General features: G+C 34.5%; 1 protein-coding gene across 1 annotated transcript in view; it reads left to right on the top strand.

Moving 5' to 3' along the window:
• The window catches only part of LOC106109589 (scavenger receptor class B member 1), a 75,560-nt gene that overhangs the window by 35,167 nt on the left and 20,361 nt on the right, over positions 1-20,032 (top strand). Inside the window, exon 2 of the mRNA XM_013291146.1 lies at positions 814-1,007. Coding sequence (XP_013146600.1) covers positions 872-1,007 — 136 coding nt within the window. The 5' untranslated portion in view covers positions 814-871. The remainder of the gene's footprint in view (positions 1-813; positions 1,008-20,032) is intronic.

Here is a 20,032-nt window from a genome sequence, read left to right as displayed (position 1 = left end):
CAAGTGTCGCCAGCATATTTATATACTCAGAATTGGCTCCCCTTAGGCTGGACGGCATCACGTCTATGTTGATATCACCAGTAAGTATAACAACTTCAGTTTTAGTTTCATTCAGTATATTAAATAAAGAATCAATATAATTGGACGGGTTCTGGAAGCTGGGTGGGCGATATGAACATACGATGGTGGTTTCGTTAGCCAAGTTCAGGACTAAGAAGTTACCCTCAGATGCCAACGGTTCAAAGGATGTTGCATTAATATCAGTTTTAACGTACGCTAAGACGCCATCATTTTGGTTTATTACTTTTTTAGTGCTAAATGCCGTATAGTTATCAATACTAGGCACCATAGCATGCTCATCGAGCCAACATTCAGTAAGTACTATAACATCGATGTCCACTTCAAGCCGCGTTACAAAAACTAAAAAGTTATCGAGATTACGGTTAACGCTTCTAATATTAACAGTCAACACCGTTATTAGAGATTTATAGGTTATATTAAAAAGAACGTTATTTTTTTTAATTCATCACACATTAAGAATGAAATGTATGGCTACAAAAGAAGAGGAAGACCGAAGAAAGTATGCATGGATTGTGTGAAAGAGGATATGCTTAAGAAAGGAGTGGATTCAGATATGGCTGATAGAGATGTATGGAAGAGCACATACTGTCCCGACGCTCCATAAGGGATACTTTTCTAAAACATTCAAAGTACTGACCTATTTTTTATTTAATTCTGGGTTACGGTTGTTTACGTAGGAAGTATATTGACTGAATTGATTATTAAAAGATAACTTAAAACTTCTTGTTACAGATACAAAACACGAATGCGACTTCAAAGTGTTCTAAAGGTTTAAAGAAGAGAAGGCAGTATGGGGTACAAGCAGTACTTAGCGGTGGGCCAGTCGGCGAGGAACCGGCTGTTTGGCCTCGCGCCACGCATCTCCGGGGACAAACGCACTCTGCCGCTGAACATGATGATATCGCAACAAGGCAAAATAAACCATGGTAGGTGAACAATGACATTACGATGGCTCCTACGTAAAACGTTGAAAGTTTAAAGCGCAGTTTTTGCAAAAATTGCAAAACATTTTTTTTATAACATGATGTTATGAATAAAATAGAGAATCAAAATCTGCAGTTCTTTTTTCTACAGTTACTTTCTTCATACAAAATAAAATGTAATTGAGTTAATTAACAAAGACATAAAACTAAGCGTAAATCATGAATTGTGTCTTACGATAGTTTACGTAGGAGCCATCGATTTAGAGGTTTTAACATAATTTGTTTTCTATATATGTGGTTATACTCTAATACTTATTTGAATAAAAAGTATATCAAGCATTTCAAATAACCTTTACTTAAACAAAACTAAGCTTTGACAATGTTAAATGTATTGATTTTACAAACAAGGTTAACATGTTTACTTACTTTACTTAACAACATTTATAAGTACAAAATAAACGAAACTACACTAAGTGAAATAGCAAATCTTAGAACAGGTATAAAATATTGAAAAAAAGCTAGCGACAATCATTACAAGTATAAAAAATTAATCGTACATCTTATAAATGCGAAAGTTTAGATGGATGGATGTTTGTTAGAGTTTGTAGTCTAAACGGCTGAACGGATCTGGATGAAATTTAGCATAGATGTAGAGGAAAGTCTGAAACACAAGATAATTACTTTTCTTTTTTTAATACCACGCGGAAAGATAGTATTTCATATTGATTACTTACTAGTTAATGTTTTTTTAAATTCAGCACAGACGAAGTCACGGGCCAAATCTAGCAGTTAACATATTGTTGTTCCATCTATAGGAAAACAGCAGAAATTAGGCCTAATTTTATAAATTAAAGTTTGGTTTCAATGCTTTAAAAGTAGATACACAAAATTGTTGAACACACAACCGTAATAGTGCGTATTACATTGCTATTGTGCGGTGTGGCAACAATTCACGGATGAATTGGCATCCAATTTGTGTTACCAGTTATTTATTGCTATTGACCTAAACTAAAACATAAGGGAGCAACAGACAAAGAAACTCATTTACATATAAATTTTACAAAATAAAGAGATCGTTTTACTAAACTCTAAGTCTTTGAATCCCCCTTCACCCCCACCACTTCAGTTCCGTCTTGAGGCCGCAAGATTTATCAGATATCGTATTTCGTTCGACACAAGTTTCTCCAATTCAAATATTTCCTTGGACACTATTTCTCAATACTCTAAACCAGTCTTTTATTAAGTGGTCGATAATGCCTCCGAGTGGGTGCTGATAGCCTAGAAGGGGTAAGGGGCCTACAAAAAATGGGGGGGCGCTGTTAATTATTACTATTTTTTTTAATAATATATACGCTTTAAGAGATTGTCGATTGTTTCGCAGCCCATTTAACTGTTTATTTGCATAAATAAATATATAATAGTGTGCCCACCCATAGTCTGGAAGAACATAGATTACTTACTAAATTTTTATAATATTACACAGACGAAGTCACGGGCGATTCAAAAACAATAAAATTGTGATACAGACTGTTACGAGAATAAAATTTCAGGGTTATATGACATAAAATCAAAACATTGTATAATAAAATTATATAAAATATAAAAAGCGTATTGAATAATTTGAATATTCAATTAGCAACACAATATAGCAACGAGATTTTATAAATCAGGTTAATGCATCGTCGTCAAATAATTCTTGCAAGGTGAAATGTTCGTTTACACAACACGACACGGCACGACACGGCACGGCACGTCATAACCAGCTGACTGTACAACTTGCGTGATCACCACTCTGGCCCAAGTCATAAGCGACAAATTACAAATTAAGTCAATAGAGCTTCTTTTTATTGTTTAAATCATATTAGGTTATATTTCTTTTAGTAATCCTTTAAAATAATATTAAAGAGATTACAAGTGCCTCCGCCTGGATCCCCCAGGTGCAATATTATCTATAAACTTACTTCTTGCTAATAGTAAAAATGCGAGAATTTAGATACATGGATGTTTGTTTAAGATTATAGTCAAAACAGCTGAACGGATCTCCATGGAAGTTAGCATTACTGTGGTGGAGTCTTACATTTGTCTCCATAACTATAATAAATTTGCAGTTTTTAATCTATTCGTAACAGAAATATAATCCTTACTCTTTGTGTCGATAATTATAAATTTGTTTAACCGCTCTCTCTTATAACTTATACCGCGTTATAATAATTACGAAAATGGCATATCGCGCGATCATTAGGCAACGCACAAAAATTGCAAACCACGCAGCAAACAACGAAGTCGTTTGCTGAACCTACTGGGTCAGTGTGTCGACCTGTTGTCTACTCTGTACATGATATTTGTAAAAATACCGAGAAAAAGAGCTTTCTTCGACCTCGGTACGCATATTCACTACATCGTATAAAAGAAATCGCTTCCCGCTGTCTATCTATCCCTATGTATACTTGAATCTTTAAAACTACGCAACAGATTATAAAGAGGAAAACTTTGTTGGATTGTAATAAATAGGCTCAAAAACTACTGGGCCGATTTTAAATTTTTTTCATCGTGAGAAAGGTAATTTATCTGTGAGTAACATAGGTTATTTTACAATGGTTTTTTTTATTCCACGCGGACGGAGTCTCGAGCGGAAACTTCTGTATGATATAGTAGAGAAATACTTATAATTTTAGATGTTTCTAATGTGATGAAAACACATTTTCGTATAGGCATAAGGCCGAACGAAGTCATACCGATATCTAGTAACATTATAAATGCGAAACTTTGTGTGGATTTTTATTGCCTCGTAACTTCATAACTTGACTGTCTTAAATATTACCTACTAAAGTACCACGCAGACGAATTCGCAGGAAAGAACTAATTCTATCTATGTATACAATTTTAAAATATTTCGGATCAATGTTGTCAAAACATATTAAAGCACTTAAAAGAGAATCTTAAACAATCGTAGATTAAAGTTTTCAAAACTAGAACATTTTTAAACTAAACATTCTGCACAAGTTATAGCAATTTTGTCAAGAAGACCACAAAGAAGACAGGCGTGAAATGGAAGCAATTCCGGGTTTCGTCTGATGAGTAACCCATGAGTATGGTGCGGGAAGCCTAATTTAAGTCCCTTTCTCTTTACCGCCCTTTTCTTATAAGGAGAGGATGGGAAGGGGAAGTGGATTTGACGGAGGAGATACATAGGAAGGGGAAATATCCTCTTTATGTGCATCTTCTCCTCTGTCGGATAAGGGTAGGCAACGCATCTGCAATTGCGGATGTCTATGGGCAGCGGTCGCTTCGCCATTTTGGCGGATTCACGTGGCCGCTTGCTCGTTTGCCACCTTTTGTTATAAAAAAAAAGTTTTTGATTACAAGTTTATACTTTAGCACGCGTTAGATTAAATTTAAAATAAATGGCAGTGTGAAACAACCGACAATCGCACAGTTGTAATGCGCTTGTCGATTGTTTAGCAGACAATTCAATTGTTTTGTGCAACTAAAAATCGAGTAGTGTGCGCACCTCCGTATAAGCTCATAGGAAAAGCGAGAATGAACAGTTGTGCGATAGTTTTATTCAAAGCTGTAGAAGCGCTTTAAGCATTCTGAAGGAAAAAAATGACCCGATATTTCGTCGCGCGATTTTGAGCTAAACTATTTAACTACGTCGTAGTCTTTGACTCCAAAAATCAAACAAAAAAATGGGACCCACCTGCAAGCATTACCTTTCGGATAAAAGAAGAATTATCAAAATCAGTCCACTAGCGGCGGAGTTATGCCGTAACATACATTAAAAAAAAACATACAGACGAATTGAGTACCTCCTTCTTTTGGGAAGACGGTCATAAAAGAATTATCATTAATACAAACTGAATTACTTGAATAATGACATGACAACTGAATACTTCTATAATCCAATTTCCCAAGTAAATTCTATTGAAGACAATAAAAAAGAAATCCTCTTATCTTTTGTTTACATTTTAATGAGACAATAAAAACAAATGAAAGCACACAAGTTAGTATTCTTCGTTTAAATACAAAAAAATGGACCGAACCGATTTGTTTCCATACCGCTTCAATGTAACAGAGGATATTTTTTTTTTATCGTCATTACTACAAAAGCTTACTTAATTGCTAAGTTTAATTAGAAACTACATGAAAACTTGTTTGTCATTGTAACTGGCTTTAAAAGCTATTTTACAACTATAAAAAGAACTATAAAATTCATGTATAAATGTAATTGAAGGTTTTTATTGATTTTATTCATTACATTGTTGTTAACTATTACATTTGTTAGAACAATACAAATATAATTAATGTAAATACGTAATAAAACCAAAGGAATGTGGTACAAAAAACACGTGTACGCAATTCAAACAAACAAAAGATTGACATAACGGTCTTTGAAAGCTCCTGTGGTCCTGGTATACCTCTAACGTGGTCTTAACGCACCTTTCGCGGTCCTGAATTTCATCATGAAGTTCATGATGAACTTGCCCTTATCTCTTACGGAGGGTCGGCACAGTATGTGCTGCTCTTCCATACATCTCTATCAGCCGTCATATCTGAATCCACTCCCTTCTTAAGCATATCCACATAGCAGGTGGTAGTGCCCGCTTTAACATCTTAGCACGAATGGGCCGTCACGCCCTGTGTAATACCACGACCACACAGAAGACAGGCGTGAAATGGAAGCAATTCCGTGTTTCGTCTGAGGAGTGTGGTGCCGGAGGCCTAATTTAAGTCCCTTTCTCTTTACCACCCTTTTCTTATAAGGAGAGGTTTGGAAGGGGAAGTGGATTTGACGGTGGAGGAGATGCATAGAAAGGGGAAATATGCTCTTTATGTGCGTCTCCTCCTCCGTCGTATAAGGGTAGGCAACGCATCTGCAATTGCGGATGTCTATGGGCAGCAGTCGCTTCGCCATTTTGGCGGCGCGCCGCTTGCTCGTTTGCCACCTTATGCTATAAAAAAAATCCCCTTTCACACAATCCATCCATACTATCTTCGGTCTTCTTCCTTTGTAGCCATCCACATTCATTCTTAACACTTACTGGTTTATTTCCCCATCGTCTCGTCGCATAACAATTTAATTTCAATTTCATACAATATTTTTTAATTCTGTCATCCCTTTTAGTACAAAAGTCTTGAAGATTGATGATTTAATGTCCATTGCTTAATACTGTCATTGCCCCTGAGTTAAATACGCTCCTGGCACGCGATCATTGACATTGACAAAATACCTGTTAAATCATCGATATTACAGCAATAAGGCACATCACTACCTTGTACATGCTTTATCGATATGGCACATCCCTATAATCAGGTGTTTCTTTATGATTGCGCGGATGACAGCGTAATAAATACCTGTCCGAATTTGATGGACCACTGTCCGAAAATGGTTGTATGGGATCTTGAAATATTTCTTTATCGACATTGTTAAATGCTTTGAAGTCACCGAAATAACTTTTTGATTGTATTGTGTTGTGTCCTTTATTTTTTTATTCAACACTTTCTTTATTATATCTTCGTTCTGTAAATTTAATAATTGTCATTTGACACGTTAATCTGTTTGCAAATTTTCCTTAAAATGGTTGTTACTAACTACATACCTCCAAAGCGGCTTATCTCGATGTAATTTGGCACAGATGTAGAACATAGCCTGGAAGAACATAGCATACTTGCTAAGTTTTGTTTTTAATTCCTTATGGGCGATTTGCGGACTTGCTTTTAATTCATAATTTTCTTTACACATATAAGATTCAATTGTTTACGTCATTTTTACATGGAGATTCAAAGAACGTTTTTGCAAGAAACAAACTTTCAAATATTTATCTCTTGTGTCAAGGTCATCTAAAGTAAATACACTTTTTAATCTTACAAATAATTGACATGGAATAATTCGACCCCTAAATACGTTGTAATTTTAACTATAGTTTAACAAACATGTCTGCTCCGATAGGAGTTCAAAATCTGCTAAATAATATGTAAAAATCGAGTACAATGTTAATACAAGACAGCTATACGTCAAGGATCTTGTGGCTTGACATTGACTAGGGGCGCTAGTGAGCTTCGTAATTGAGGTACACTTATGACCACCGGGTCTCAGATAACGTCGAACTAAAACGATTCGACGACATTGACACAGTTTAACATAGATGCTATTCGGTTGATATCATATTTCAATGATATTAGAATATCATATTTTTATACGTTTTTATTTTTTTATAATAATAAACGAACTGTCAACCAACTGACGACAATATAGCAAAGAGACAGCAGCCCATAATCATGAGTATTAGCAGTTGCAAATATTTAATAGACGGAGGATGAGATAGAGATAGAGGTAGAGGAAATTTCCCCTTCCTATGCCTCTACCCCACTGTTAATTCCACCCAATCTTTTTCTTACTAAGGGTGGAAAGGAAAATGGATTAAAATTGAGCGTCCATCACGCATACTCATCAGACAAAACATTATAATACTCCCACATTAATTATGAATAAGCCAACTTTATCCATCATTTTATTTTTTTAAGAGTTTACAATGGGTTTGGAATTATTACGTTGACACTACGTTTAAAGCCAGAGGTGCTCAACTTTTTTACATTTCACAATCTTGTAAATATTTTGAACGATATGGACAAGCTTTTAGTTAATTTTAGCATTAACAAGAAAGGAAACAAGCACTCTCGTGAATCGAAATTATGTTAATAGCATAAACAACCAAAAATTAGAGGTTTCCAACTTGTCTCCAAAAGTATTGGAAACATATTTATTCATCCCCAATTTCAATACGAATAATACATTTTGATATTGTCCCAAATACAGTTTCATTCCATCAAACGAGTTCTAGAAAGTTTTTTTTATAAGAGAAGGGGGCTAACAAGCGGCTGGAACAACGAGGTGGTCAACGACGTCCATATTTTTGGTTTATTATAATTTCGGATATTAAAAGCGGGCCGTAAATTCAGCACACCTGTAAATGTAACAGATGGATGTCACGATAATGTGCTTTGCCGAAATTTATTACAACTGAACGCGCAATGATTTACAACTCTGATAAGAAATAATAAATATAAACGCGTGTAAAAGTCGACTTCAGTGTTAAAAAATATTAATTTTAAACTAATTAAAAGTGTATTTTACATGAAAGATTTCTATAACTAAAATGTAATTTGCCTAGCTTTTGCCTACGACTTCTTTCGCATACTAAATTAAAATACATTATCTTACCCCTTACTTCTTACTAATACTGTAAATGCGAAAATTTAGATGGATGGATGGATGGATGTTTGTTAGAGTTTGTAGCCTAAACGGCTGAACGAATTTCGATGAAATTCTCTGAAAGTCTGTCTGAAAGAACACATAGGCTTCTTGCTTTTTTAATTCAATGCTAACGGAGTCGCAGGTGGAAGCTTGTTCAAATGTAATTTAGCAATAATAGCCTGTTTCAGATTTTACCTTTACAGCGGCAAATTTTATTTCAAATCGTTTAGTCATTTTAAAGTTTATATGTTATATACAAAAATATATGAGCTTAGAATAGTGGCTTAAAAAAATATACAATATTGAAGTTGTTCGCAAAAACACTAGTAAAAAGTTTTAAATTAACATATTGTAATAATCATTATAAAGTGAGATAAAACGAAATATTAAAGGACCTTGACCCTGTCCCAAATAGGGTGTGCACTTGACTTCGATCGTGTTGCACAATATTTGTTATAAAGTTATCTAAGGTCAGTGACAGCCCTATCAACTGGAAGTCCGTTTTTGATATCGAATCAATATCTTGTAATATAAAAACAATTAAAAACATGAACTTTACTCTCAGACGGTTTCATTTCCTTTGTAACTGAATGTTTTGCTGAACCTGGGTAACTGTAATTTACTTATGTTCAGTCCTTTTAGGGTAAACGACTCTAATGACTTTGAAGTGTGTTAAACTTGATCCAGACAGCCCAAAATACACTTTCATAATGAAAAAAATAACTTCTTTCTGAAATTATATACATACTGGCTGTTGCTCGCGACTTCGCCATCGATAAATTAAAAAAAATAAATAAAGAATGTGGTCTATGTTACTCACTGATAACGTAGCTCTTAATTGGTGAAAGAATTTTTGAAATCAGGCCGGTAGTTTTTGAGTTATTTCAATACATACAAAAATACAAATCTTTCCTCTTTATATTAGTATAGTTATAGATTTAAATTATAATTGCTTTAATTTTATCACAATCACATGTTTTATTGTTTACAAATCCTGCGCTTCTCTTGTTTTTCAATCATCATCATCTCCCCTGCCTTATCCTACTCCCGTAGGTTCGGCGCACCGGGTTTTCGTCCTCCAAAGCCTATCATCCGTCATCTCAGTCATCATTCCCTTCTTGATCATGTCACCTTTCACGCAATCCATCCCTCTCTTTCTAGGTCTACTTCTACCGATGTACCCCTCCACATTCATAACTAACATCCTAAACATTCTCTTGTTTTTCAATATAACTTTTTAATACAAATAGGTAAAAGTTTTGATGGCCAGTTATCCAGCTCTTTGGCTGTTTACGAACTTGTCAGCCAAAGAGTTTGGATTCTGCACTAAACAGTGTGAGGTGTTATTCGATTATTTCTCAGAATATGGTTTACAAATAAACATTTTTATAAAGAAACAAAAATACTTCAGACCTGTAATGCCAAAACAATACTAAAAACAGTTTCTCTCAGAATATTTCAACTCCACTTCTTTAGTTATTGTTACGTTGGCATTACCTAACGAAATTCATTACGCACGGTATAGCTTTACAAAAACGATCACAGACGTGACTGTCTCAATGCATCCGCTGATAACAGTGGGCTTACATGGGAACAAAAACCTTGTCATTTCCTTCGTTCCTTTTGAAAAAACTGAGATAAAATTGTTTACGGTTTTTATGTCATTATATTAGCAAGGCTAAACCATAGATATGAAATCTATAGATAGAGTGATTTTACAAGTTTGACGTCTAATTGTGAGCGAAGTCTAATTAAGGTACCAATAATGAGGGAATAAGGGTTGTAACGGAGGCTATTTTAACGGAAGCGGAAGCGGATACGTAGGCGAAGGGCTTAACATCATCAGAAGCGGAAGTTAACGGAAGCGGAAGCGGAGGTCAATAATAAAATTATAATTCCGATTGACAGAATATAGATTGGTACATAAACGATACGTTATCGCCCCACTCGTGTTAAAGACGTAAGTAACCTCCGTTGTATCTTAAATTAACCTGTTACGGAGTAATCATTTCTTGCGGAAGTTCCGCACTTGCGGATGCGTAAGCGGAGTTCCGTTATAACCCTAGAGGGAATGTACTCAATAAAAAAACCTCCAGAGGACTATTTTTCACCTGAAATTTATGCTAGGAATTAGGTACATATTTATTTACATAAAAGCATAATGATCTTTGAGATTGACTAGAATTGACCTTATGTGTTCATGACGGTGTGTCGGGTAAAACCGAGAGGCACAACTAGTTGGTAAATGTAATTAGAAATGAAGGTGTGTCACAACCTTGCCTTGAAATATAATCTTTGCCAATCTCTCTAAGTAACGGTGTTTATTTATTGGACTAGCTGTTGCAGGCGACTTGGTCTGCGCAATAATAAAAAACAAAAAACTATTATCTCTCGGGAACCTGAAAAATTTTCCCAATTGTTACTCCAGGCTTTCTTTTATATATGTGGCAATCTTCAATAAGATATGTTGAACCGCAAAATTAATTTGAATTGCAAAATTAATGTATCCCGCTGGAACCGTAAATATCTCTAAGATCAAAGTAACCTGTGTTCTTCCAGACTATCCTCTGCACCTATACCAGATTTTATCGTGATCTGTCCAGCAGTTTAGGCAACAAACTCTAACAAACATCCAAACAAACAAATTTTCACATTTATAATACTAGTAAGATTAGCAAAATAACTAACCATATGCAGAGACGCTTAAGCAATCCTAATAAATCAAAACAAGCGCATATTAAGTCTAAATAAAATGGTCAAGTAACGAGTCTAAAGTAGTAAGTTGTATATTGAAAAATATGTAACTTAACCATAACTTGAGTACATTTAATTAAGTTTGTAATTATAGTAGTTTGTTACAGAACTTAGGTCGGGTATTTCGAAATAAGGAGACAGGTCTTAACCTGCTTATACCTATGACCTGATTATATCTTATCTTACTAATATTACAAATGCGAAAGTTTAGATGGATGGATGTTTGTTAGAGTTTGTAGCCTAAACTACTGACCGGATCATGATGAAATTTGGTATGGATGCAGAGGATAGTCTGGACGAACACATTGGCTACTTATTTTTGTTCTTATGATTGCCACGCAGACGTAGTCGCGGGTGTAAGCTAGTTATGTATTCCAACTTTACTATTTTCTTTTTTTTTATTATAATTATTTTATCATAATAATAACAGCTAATCTAAATATGAAAAATGCCTTGAAGAACCCTATTAAAAACACTTTTCGTAACTAAAAAAACACAACTATTTCGTATTCTTTAACGTATACAGCTAAATAAATATATTTCATTATATACAACGAGCTGTTGCCCGCAACTTCCTCCGCGTGGTATTAGAAAACATACGAACTATATAAGTTATGAAAAGCTACGTATCCCTCGGGAACCGGACATTTCTCGGGGATGAAGCTTATCCCATGTGTACTCCAGACTTTGTTTTATATCTGTGCCAAATTTCAATAAGATATGTTGAACCGTTTCAGAATGATCGAGTAAACATTAAAAAACTAAATTAATGAATCCCACGGAAACCTTAACTATTCCCGGGATAAAAAGTAGCCTATGTGTTCTTCCAGACTATGCTCTAAACCTGTGCTAAATTTCACGGAGATCCGTTCAGCCGTTTAGGCTACAAACGCTAACAAATATCCATCCATCTAAACTTTCGCATTTATAATATTAGTAAGAGTAAGATTCATGTTTTAATTGTTAAAAAATAATTATTTAGATAGACAACAAAAACCCCGGAAATATATCGAATAATTCACATGTAGGAATGCATTTCGTAAACCGCTTACATATGATGTTATTAAATTTATTGCTGTAATTAAGTTAGAGCGGACCGAGAGAGTGGTGATGTAACAAGTTTCATCATCCGTTAGCCATCCCGCTAACTGTGTCACCCGGTTATACTCGGACTTTGATACTAAACTTGTTTATTATGTATATTATATTCCAAACAAAAATCTGTGACCTAGAATAATTCTATAGGTCATTACCACTTAGATATTCCCAATTATATAATATTTCTCTACAATCTATATCTATATTCTATCCTATTAATAAATTGAGAAGCAAAAGGTTAGCGTGGTATGGACATGTTATGCGACGAGACGTTGGGGACATAAACCAGAAAGTGTTAAGAATGAATGTGGGTGGCTACAAAGGTAGAGGAAGACCGAAGAAAGTATGGATTGTGTGAAAGAGGATATGCTTAAGAAAGGAGTGGATGCATATATGACGGCTGATAGAGATGTATGGAAGAGCAGCACATACTGTGCCGACCCTCAATAAGGGATAAAGGCAAGTGGATGATAATACTAGTATAATATAGCGTAAACACACATTACTATAAATTTTCACACTATTTAACTAAGGGAAAAATAAATTCGAAAAAACCTTCATGTGGGAAAGGGACCATAAACTACAAGTTGCCAACATTAAGGAAGCAAGGTTATTATGGTAACGGTAATTTTGACGTTTGCAATTGAGAATTTGACAAATGTTTGATGACAAAAGTTTTTTGTTGACGAAAACGTGCAGATACCGAAGAACTACAGAGTTTCTAAAGCTTTGTATATCTCACTTCTTCTTAAAGTGCCTCTCCGACTAGCGAAGGTTGGCGGTCAGTTCTCCAAATTTGACTTTATCTTTTGCGATATCTCATAATTATATCTCGTTAATATTGTAAATGCGAAAGATTATAAAGTTGTTATATGGATGTTTATTGGAGTTTACCTACTAAACTACTCAACAGATTTCAATTAAATTTGGTACAGATGTAGCGGATAAGAAGACATAGACTGCTTACCCTTGTTCTTTAAACAAAGGCGTATGGGGTCGCAGGCGATAACTAGTGTATACATATTCATCCTGCTGACAGTGCAACCTGACGCAAAACCATACCAATAACTTAACATCAATTGTTTTCGCACAAGTTAGTCGAAACGCAAGTTAACGTTAAAATTAGCTTATTAGTTAAGTTGTATATTCACAACCTTCTGAGCTAACGATTTCTTGGCTATGAAATTGGTGCGGGTTTATACAGCGTGTCGGGATTGCGTATGCCGACATGACGGTGAACCGGTCGGAATCACTTACACCGGACTGTATTAACACGAGGGTAGAAAATTAACGCTGATATTGTAATACTGCTGTTTGAATACACACAAGGAGTTCATATAGAGTATCGCACGAACATTTGCACATTTTTATCACACAAATATGATATTACAGCGCCCCTATCGGACAAAAACTACACCAACAAATACAAATGTCAAATTATCAATGTACAATTATCAAAAGTTATTGTAAGTTACATGCATTTCTAATGTTGTATTTTACTTTTTTGGGGCTTTACTCTTTGACATTATGTTTGAAGTAGAGCAATACTGCTCTGTCTAGTGCTTTGTCCTACCCTCGTGTGAAATATAACCATACTAGGTTAATAGTAAATGCAGTGATTTAGTCAGAGTAACGAGTGTGATTGTTACAATTACATATTACTCTATTGTACTTATCTTTCCGTGTTTAGCAACGCAGTGCCCTTAATGTGAATAAATTGCCTTATCTAACTTATATCGTAAGTGAAATGAAGAAATGAATAAATCGCTTACAAGTTAATCTAACTTAATAATATAAATGCGAAAGTTTAGATGGATGGATGTTTGTTATTTCTTTACTTCCACGCGGTCTGATTCGAAGGTGAAAGCTAGTAAATCATATAATTCTCATCGTAGTTAATACAAGTAAATTAACCATTGCATAGGTCTCTACAATATGGTGGTAGTTTGTTATGGTTTCAGTAGAATAATCTAGACTGATCTAGCAATAATCAGAATCAGTGATAGTATTTTATTGTGTCCGAAATCGCACGACCGTGCTAAGTCCTATTAGGCTATTGTAAGCCAATTTTGCAAAATTTGAGTTTTATACATATCATAGTTCACGTAGGAGCCATCTTACTAATCTTACTAATATTATAAATGCGAAAGTTTAGATGGATGGATGTTTGTTAGAGTTTGTAGCCTAAACAGCTGAAAGGATTTTAATGAAATTTGGTATAGATGTAGAGGATAGTCTGGAAGAACACATAGGCTACTCACTTTTGTTTTTTTTTAATTCCACGCGGATAGAGTCGCAGGCGTAAGCTAGTCTATTATAAGTGTACTTAAAAACATACTTTTTAAATCTATCATTAGAGCGTACGCACACCTTTGAACTAAAGCATAACTGTTTAGTCGCGCTTTGATTTATGATCCCATAAGAACCTGCGCTACTACTCGATTTTTAGTTGTGCAACTAAACAGTTGAATTGGCTGCGGACCATCGACAATTGACAATTGACAATCGCACACAACGTTAGTCAAAAATTACTCTTACTAAGTTCTTTAAATAATCAATTGTGTTCAATAATTCGTATGAAACAAGTCAAACACTCACCCCTATAATGACTAAGAGACTTTAGACAGTCGGATTCCACAGACGAGGAAGAAACGGCCCAGTGACAAAGAAATTACAACAATAAAAAAATTAGTCACATCTGGCGGATGGCCAAAGTCGGAAGGACGCGAGACAATGGGCCTGGGATATAACGGATAGACACGTACACTATGGACTTGCGACATTTCAAATCATTGATCAACAACATTTTTAATGTGACACATTTAAAAACATAATTTGTAAATTCATTTTTATAACGTTTAAAATAAATATTTATTGTAAGTATTTTATTTTCACAATATCCAATTAATATTTATATCTTACTAATATTATAAATGCGGAAGTTTAGATGGATCGATGGATTTTTGTTAGAGTTTCTACTTAATTTTGTTTTGTATATATCACGTGGACGGAGTCGCGGGCGAAATCTAGTTAGGTATTATTTGATAATATATATGTACTATTCTGAATAAATTCGAAAACCATTAAAATATACAAAGACGCCGTCAAAGAATTACAAAAAATAATGTACAAGAAATACAAATAATTAATATAATATTATTAGTGTCATATTAAAGCCAGGTCTAAGTTATTTTTATATTTCAAAACACCACAATCTAGTTACATTAAGGTTGAGGCTATAGTGGAAATAAATTAAATGTTTTATTATAATTAGCACAAGTCTATAGTTTACGTATACAATCAGCTGATGTAGTAGCATTGACCTTAATGAAAGCGACGGCCGCTTTGATGTGTAGTTAATGTTCAGTTAATGGATACTTTAACTACTGTAATCATCTGCACTGTCTGTTATCTTTGTTCTTTTGCCTTATGTCTGTCTAAATATATTTTACGATCTAATCTTGTATGGATTTAAGTTTGAATTTTGATTTTTAATATTGACTTCCTCATTAATATAATCTATCAAATATTTTAAGCTTCCTCTGTCTCTCTCTCTCTCTCTACCCCAGCAATACTACCACACTAAACACAGGCGTGAAGCGGGAGCAATTCTGCGTTTCGTCTTATGAGTGTGGTATCACCCAATTAAAGTCCCTTTCTCTTAACACCCTTTTCTTACAAGGAAAGCATGGAATGTGATTTGTCAGTGGAGGAGACACATACATATGAAGGGGAAATATTCTTTTATGTGCGTCTCTTCCTCCTTCGATTAGGGGTGTAACGCATCTGTAATTGCGGATGTTTATGTGCAGCGGTCGCTTTCCATTTCGTTGGATTCAGGTAATCGCTTGCTTATTTGCTACCTTACACAATAAAAAAAAACATGACCAAAAATAACTAACTATATCGAAAGTGGATGTTTTAAGTTAATAAAAAAACACTTTCTAGAAGAAAGTTAATAAGGCTTTTACGGAAAAGTGGTCGCAAATTGATGTTTATTGTTGCATTCATAAAATTGGCCTTTGTTTGAAATACAGAAGATATACTGTCAAATGTCTAATTTGCATTAGTTGTGTCCGCTTAGTGCGGACGCACACATGAAACTAAACTATCGCACAACTGTTTATTAATAATTCCTATAAGCTTATATGGAGGTGCGCAGAATACTCGAATTTTAATAGTGCAACTAAACAGTTGGCTGCAAAACAATCGACAGTCGCACATCAGTTTTGCGATAGTTTATTCGACTGTGTGCGCCCGCTCTTGCGGTAAAGAGTCCCAACGGACTTTTTATCGGCCTATATTGGGTATAATATGCGTCTTACTAATTAATAATTCTGAGGGCGGCATTGGGTTAAAAAGAGCTTTATTTAATTACGTAATGTCTTAACCCTTAAATGCATGATGTTTTAATTTAATTCATCATCAACATGCCCTTATCTATCCTATCCCTTATGGAGGGTCCGCACAGTATGTGCTGCTCCATACATCTCTATCATATCTGAAACCACTCCTTTTTAGCATATCCTCTTTCACAGAATCCATCCATACTTTCTTCGGTCTTCTACCTCTGTAGCCATCCACATTCATTCTTAACACTTTCTGGTTTATGTCCTCATCGTCTCGTCGCATAACATGTCCATACCATGCTATTTTGCTTCTCATTTTTTTTAATTCAATTATGAAATAAATATTTCAGTATAGGTTTTGAGTAACAGATTAAAAAAAAATAATAAAAAAATGATTTCAATAAACAACCATCTTTTTGTTTCTAGACTTCAGGTTAAATTTATCGTAGAACACTTGTATTTACCATTGAGATATTTCATTGTTTATTTGTCGATATATTATTTTCGTATTCCTTACATTTGTAAGATATAAGGATGTAAATTGTTGTAAGAATTTCCTTATGTTCTCTTCCTGTAAGTTCTCATTTTAAGTATGTCTGTACATTCGCTATTGTAGCTTAAATTAACTTGCATATATCACACTAGCTGTTCGCATGCGAATTTTAAAAATTTTATTTTATTGTTTACATTTGTCAAATTATCAATAGCAAATGTCAAAATGACATGACATGACAAACCTTAGCAATCTTTCTTTCTTGATGTTGGCAGCAACTTATGGTCAACCAACATTATGGTTTTTATCCAAAATATTTACCCCCAAAGTTTAATGGCGTGAAAATATATAGCCTAAAGCGTGACGCAAGTGTAGGGCTTTTTATTAAAAAGTGAATTATTCAAAAACATGCTGTAATTGCTGACATCTTAGGCAAAAAAGAAGTGTGTGTTTACGCTTTATTATAATAGTGTAGATTTTAGGAAATAAACTAGAAATAAGAATACCAAGGTAAAAACCGCATGCAAAACATAATTAGTTCCTAGATACATTTTGTCCATATACAGATTATTATAGCATTTGAGGTCAACATATCTGAGGTCCATTAAATAATTATCATGACATCTATCCTTGGAGAAATCCGTTTTACTACTGTCATCACAATTACTAAGAACAGTCAGACACGAACCAGTTACCAATAACAACGAGACATCTATACTATTATAAAGAGGAAAGATTTGTATTTTTGTATATACAATAAACTACTGGGCCGATTTTAAAAATTCTTTCACCATTAGAAAGGAAATTTATCTGTGAGCAACATAGGCTATAAATAATCGCTCTGGCGAAGTCGCGAGCAACAGCTAGTACTAAATAAAGCCAAAAAAATCTATATAAAAACTGGCTCTTAAGTGTGCACATCTGAAACAAAATTATCGCACAACTGTTTCTCGCTTTGATTTCTATGAGCTTATATGGAGGTTCATACGATACACGATTTTTAGTTGTACATCTTATCAGTTGAATTGGCTCCGAAACAAACGACAATCGCACTACAGTTATGCGATAGTTTAGTCAAGGTATGCACCCTCTAATACGTTGTATACACTAATATTTTAGGATATACTTTGTACTAGCTTTCGCCCGCAACTCCATCCGCGTGGAATTAAAAAAAAAAACAAAAGTAAGTAGCCTACGTATTCTTCCAGACTGCCCTCTACATCTATACCAAATTTCATCGAAATCCGTTCACCCGTTTAGGCTACAAACTCTAACAAACATCCATCCTTCCATCCATCTAAACTTTCGCATTTATAATATAAGTATGATTTACAAATACTGATATTATGGTGACAAATTGGAGGTTATGTTTTCATCAGATATATCTATACTGATATTATAAAGCGATAAGATTTGTATTTTTGTATGTATTGAAATAACTCAAAAACTACTAGGCCGATTAGAAAAATCGTGTCACCGTTAGAAAAGTAATTTATTTATGAGTAACATAGGCTATATTTTTTTCACGCGGACGAATTTGCGAGCAATCGCTACAAAAATACAAAAATGGATTCATCCCTTACATATATTTTAAAAAGAGCCAAAAATATTCATAGATTTTTATACCCGTGTGTAGAAACCTAGCATCATCCACTTGCCCTTATCCCTTACGGAGTGTCGGCACAGTATGTGCTGCTCTTCCATACATCTCTATCAGCCATATCTGAATCCACTCCTTCCTTAAGCATATCCTCTTTCACACAATCCATACATACTTTCTTCGATCTTCCTCTTCCTTTGTAGCCATCCAAATATATTAATAGGTCTTTATACACGTGTGGAGAAACCTAGCGTTATATTTTATTCCTATACTAGGTGGTCTATTAATAACTAGATTTTAATTAGAATAATAGAAAAGGTCAACAGTTGGAAATCCCTTAACACAGGGCCGGCAGTAAATAGTTTGCATTTCCTGACTTCAAGTTGTTTTGTGATAATCGTATACTGTTTATTTGATTGCTGTTTCCTTTGTGGCTTTAACGACAATTGTGAGTACAGCTCGTTTGTAATTTGTCTAGTAAAAACGTATACAATATAGCATATCAAACAAAATTCACATTACGGCAGAGTATGGACGTGTTCAAAAGTATTTATTCATTTAATTGATCACATTTCAGAGGCCCTAGCACGAAAGTTTATGGTAAATGTTTAGGTCATCAACTTTCTATGAAATTTGGACAAAACCAATATCGTGTAAAATAAACAAAAGAATGTCATACAAATTGATAATCTTATGAATACTGTTTTAAAAATTTTCGTGCTGTTTTTGTTCTCGTGATATCGATTTTTTATTTACAAATTGTCGAAATAATTTTGTAATAGAATTGTTTCGTAGTTAGTCCAACTGTTCATTAGTGTTAGGCTTTTAATATCAACAGCCTTCAAACAGTATAGACTGGTCTTTGACCACATGGATATCGTAAAATCCTACTTCCTTAGAGATAATTAAGTTTATTACATTTATAACTTGCAAATTGCATTATAACTTAAACGTTTGTTTACTAAGAAAACCGATATCTCACCTTGCATCTTTATATGACTTTTATTGTCCAATTACATATATTAAGATAAGTAATAACTTATTATATTTCTGTTGTATCACGTCATCAGAAGGACGAGTTCAAAGCATACCCTAAGTTAAGGGTAAAGTAAATAAGCTTTTGTTGCTGTTCTTAAATTAAAATAATGTTTTAAATATACATGCTATTATTATTATTATTCATCATCACCAGCTCACTATACGTCCCCAGCGAGGGGCTCGGAGCCTACCCTAATATGGGGTGACCAGGCCATAGTCAACCACGCTGGCCCACTGCGGGTTGGTTGACTTCACACATATCTTTAAATTTCTACGCCGATGTGTGCAGGTTGCATCACGATGTTTTCCTTCACCGTAAGAACGTCTGGTAAACTATGCACATATGAAAATTCGAAAAAGTCGAAAATCACATTGGTACATGGCGGGATTCGAACCCAAGACCTGTAGATTACAAGTCAAGTGTTCAAACCACTGAGCCAC

Source organism: Papilio polytes, unplaced genomic scaffold (assembly GCF_000836215.1).
Source record: "Papilio polytes unplaced genomic scaffold, Ppol_1.0 DF821122.1, whole genome shotgun sequence".
Lineage (NCBI taxonomy): Eukaryota > Metazoa > Arthropoda > Insecta > Lepidoptera > Papilionidae > Papilio > Papilio polytes.
The sequence above is the reverse complement of the archived record's forward strand: the minus strand, read 5'-3'. Positions and strand labels throughout refer to the sequence as shown.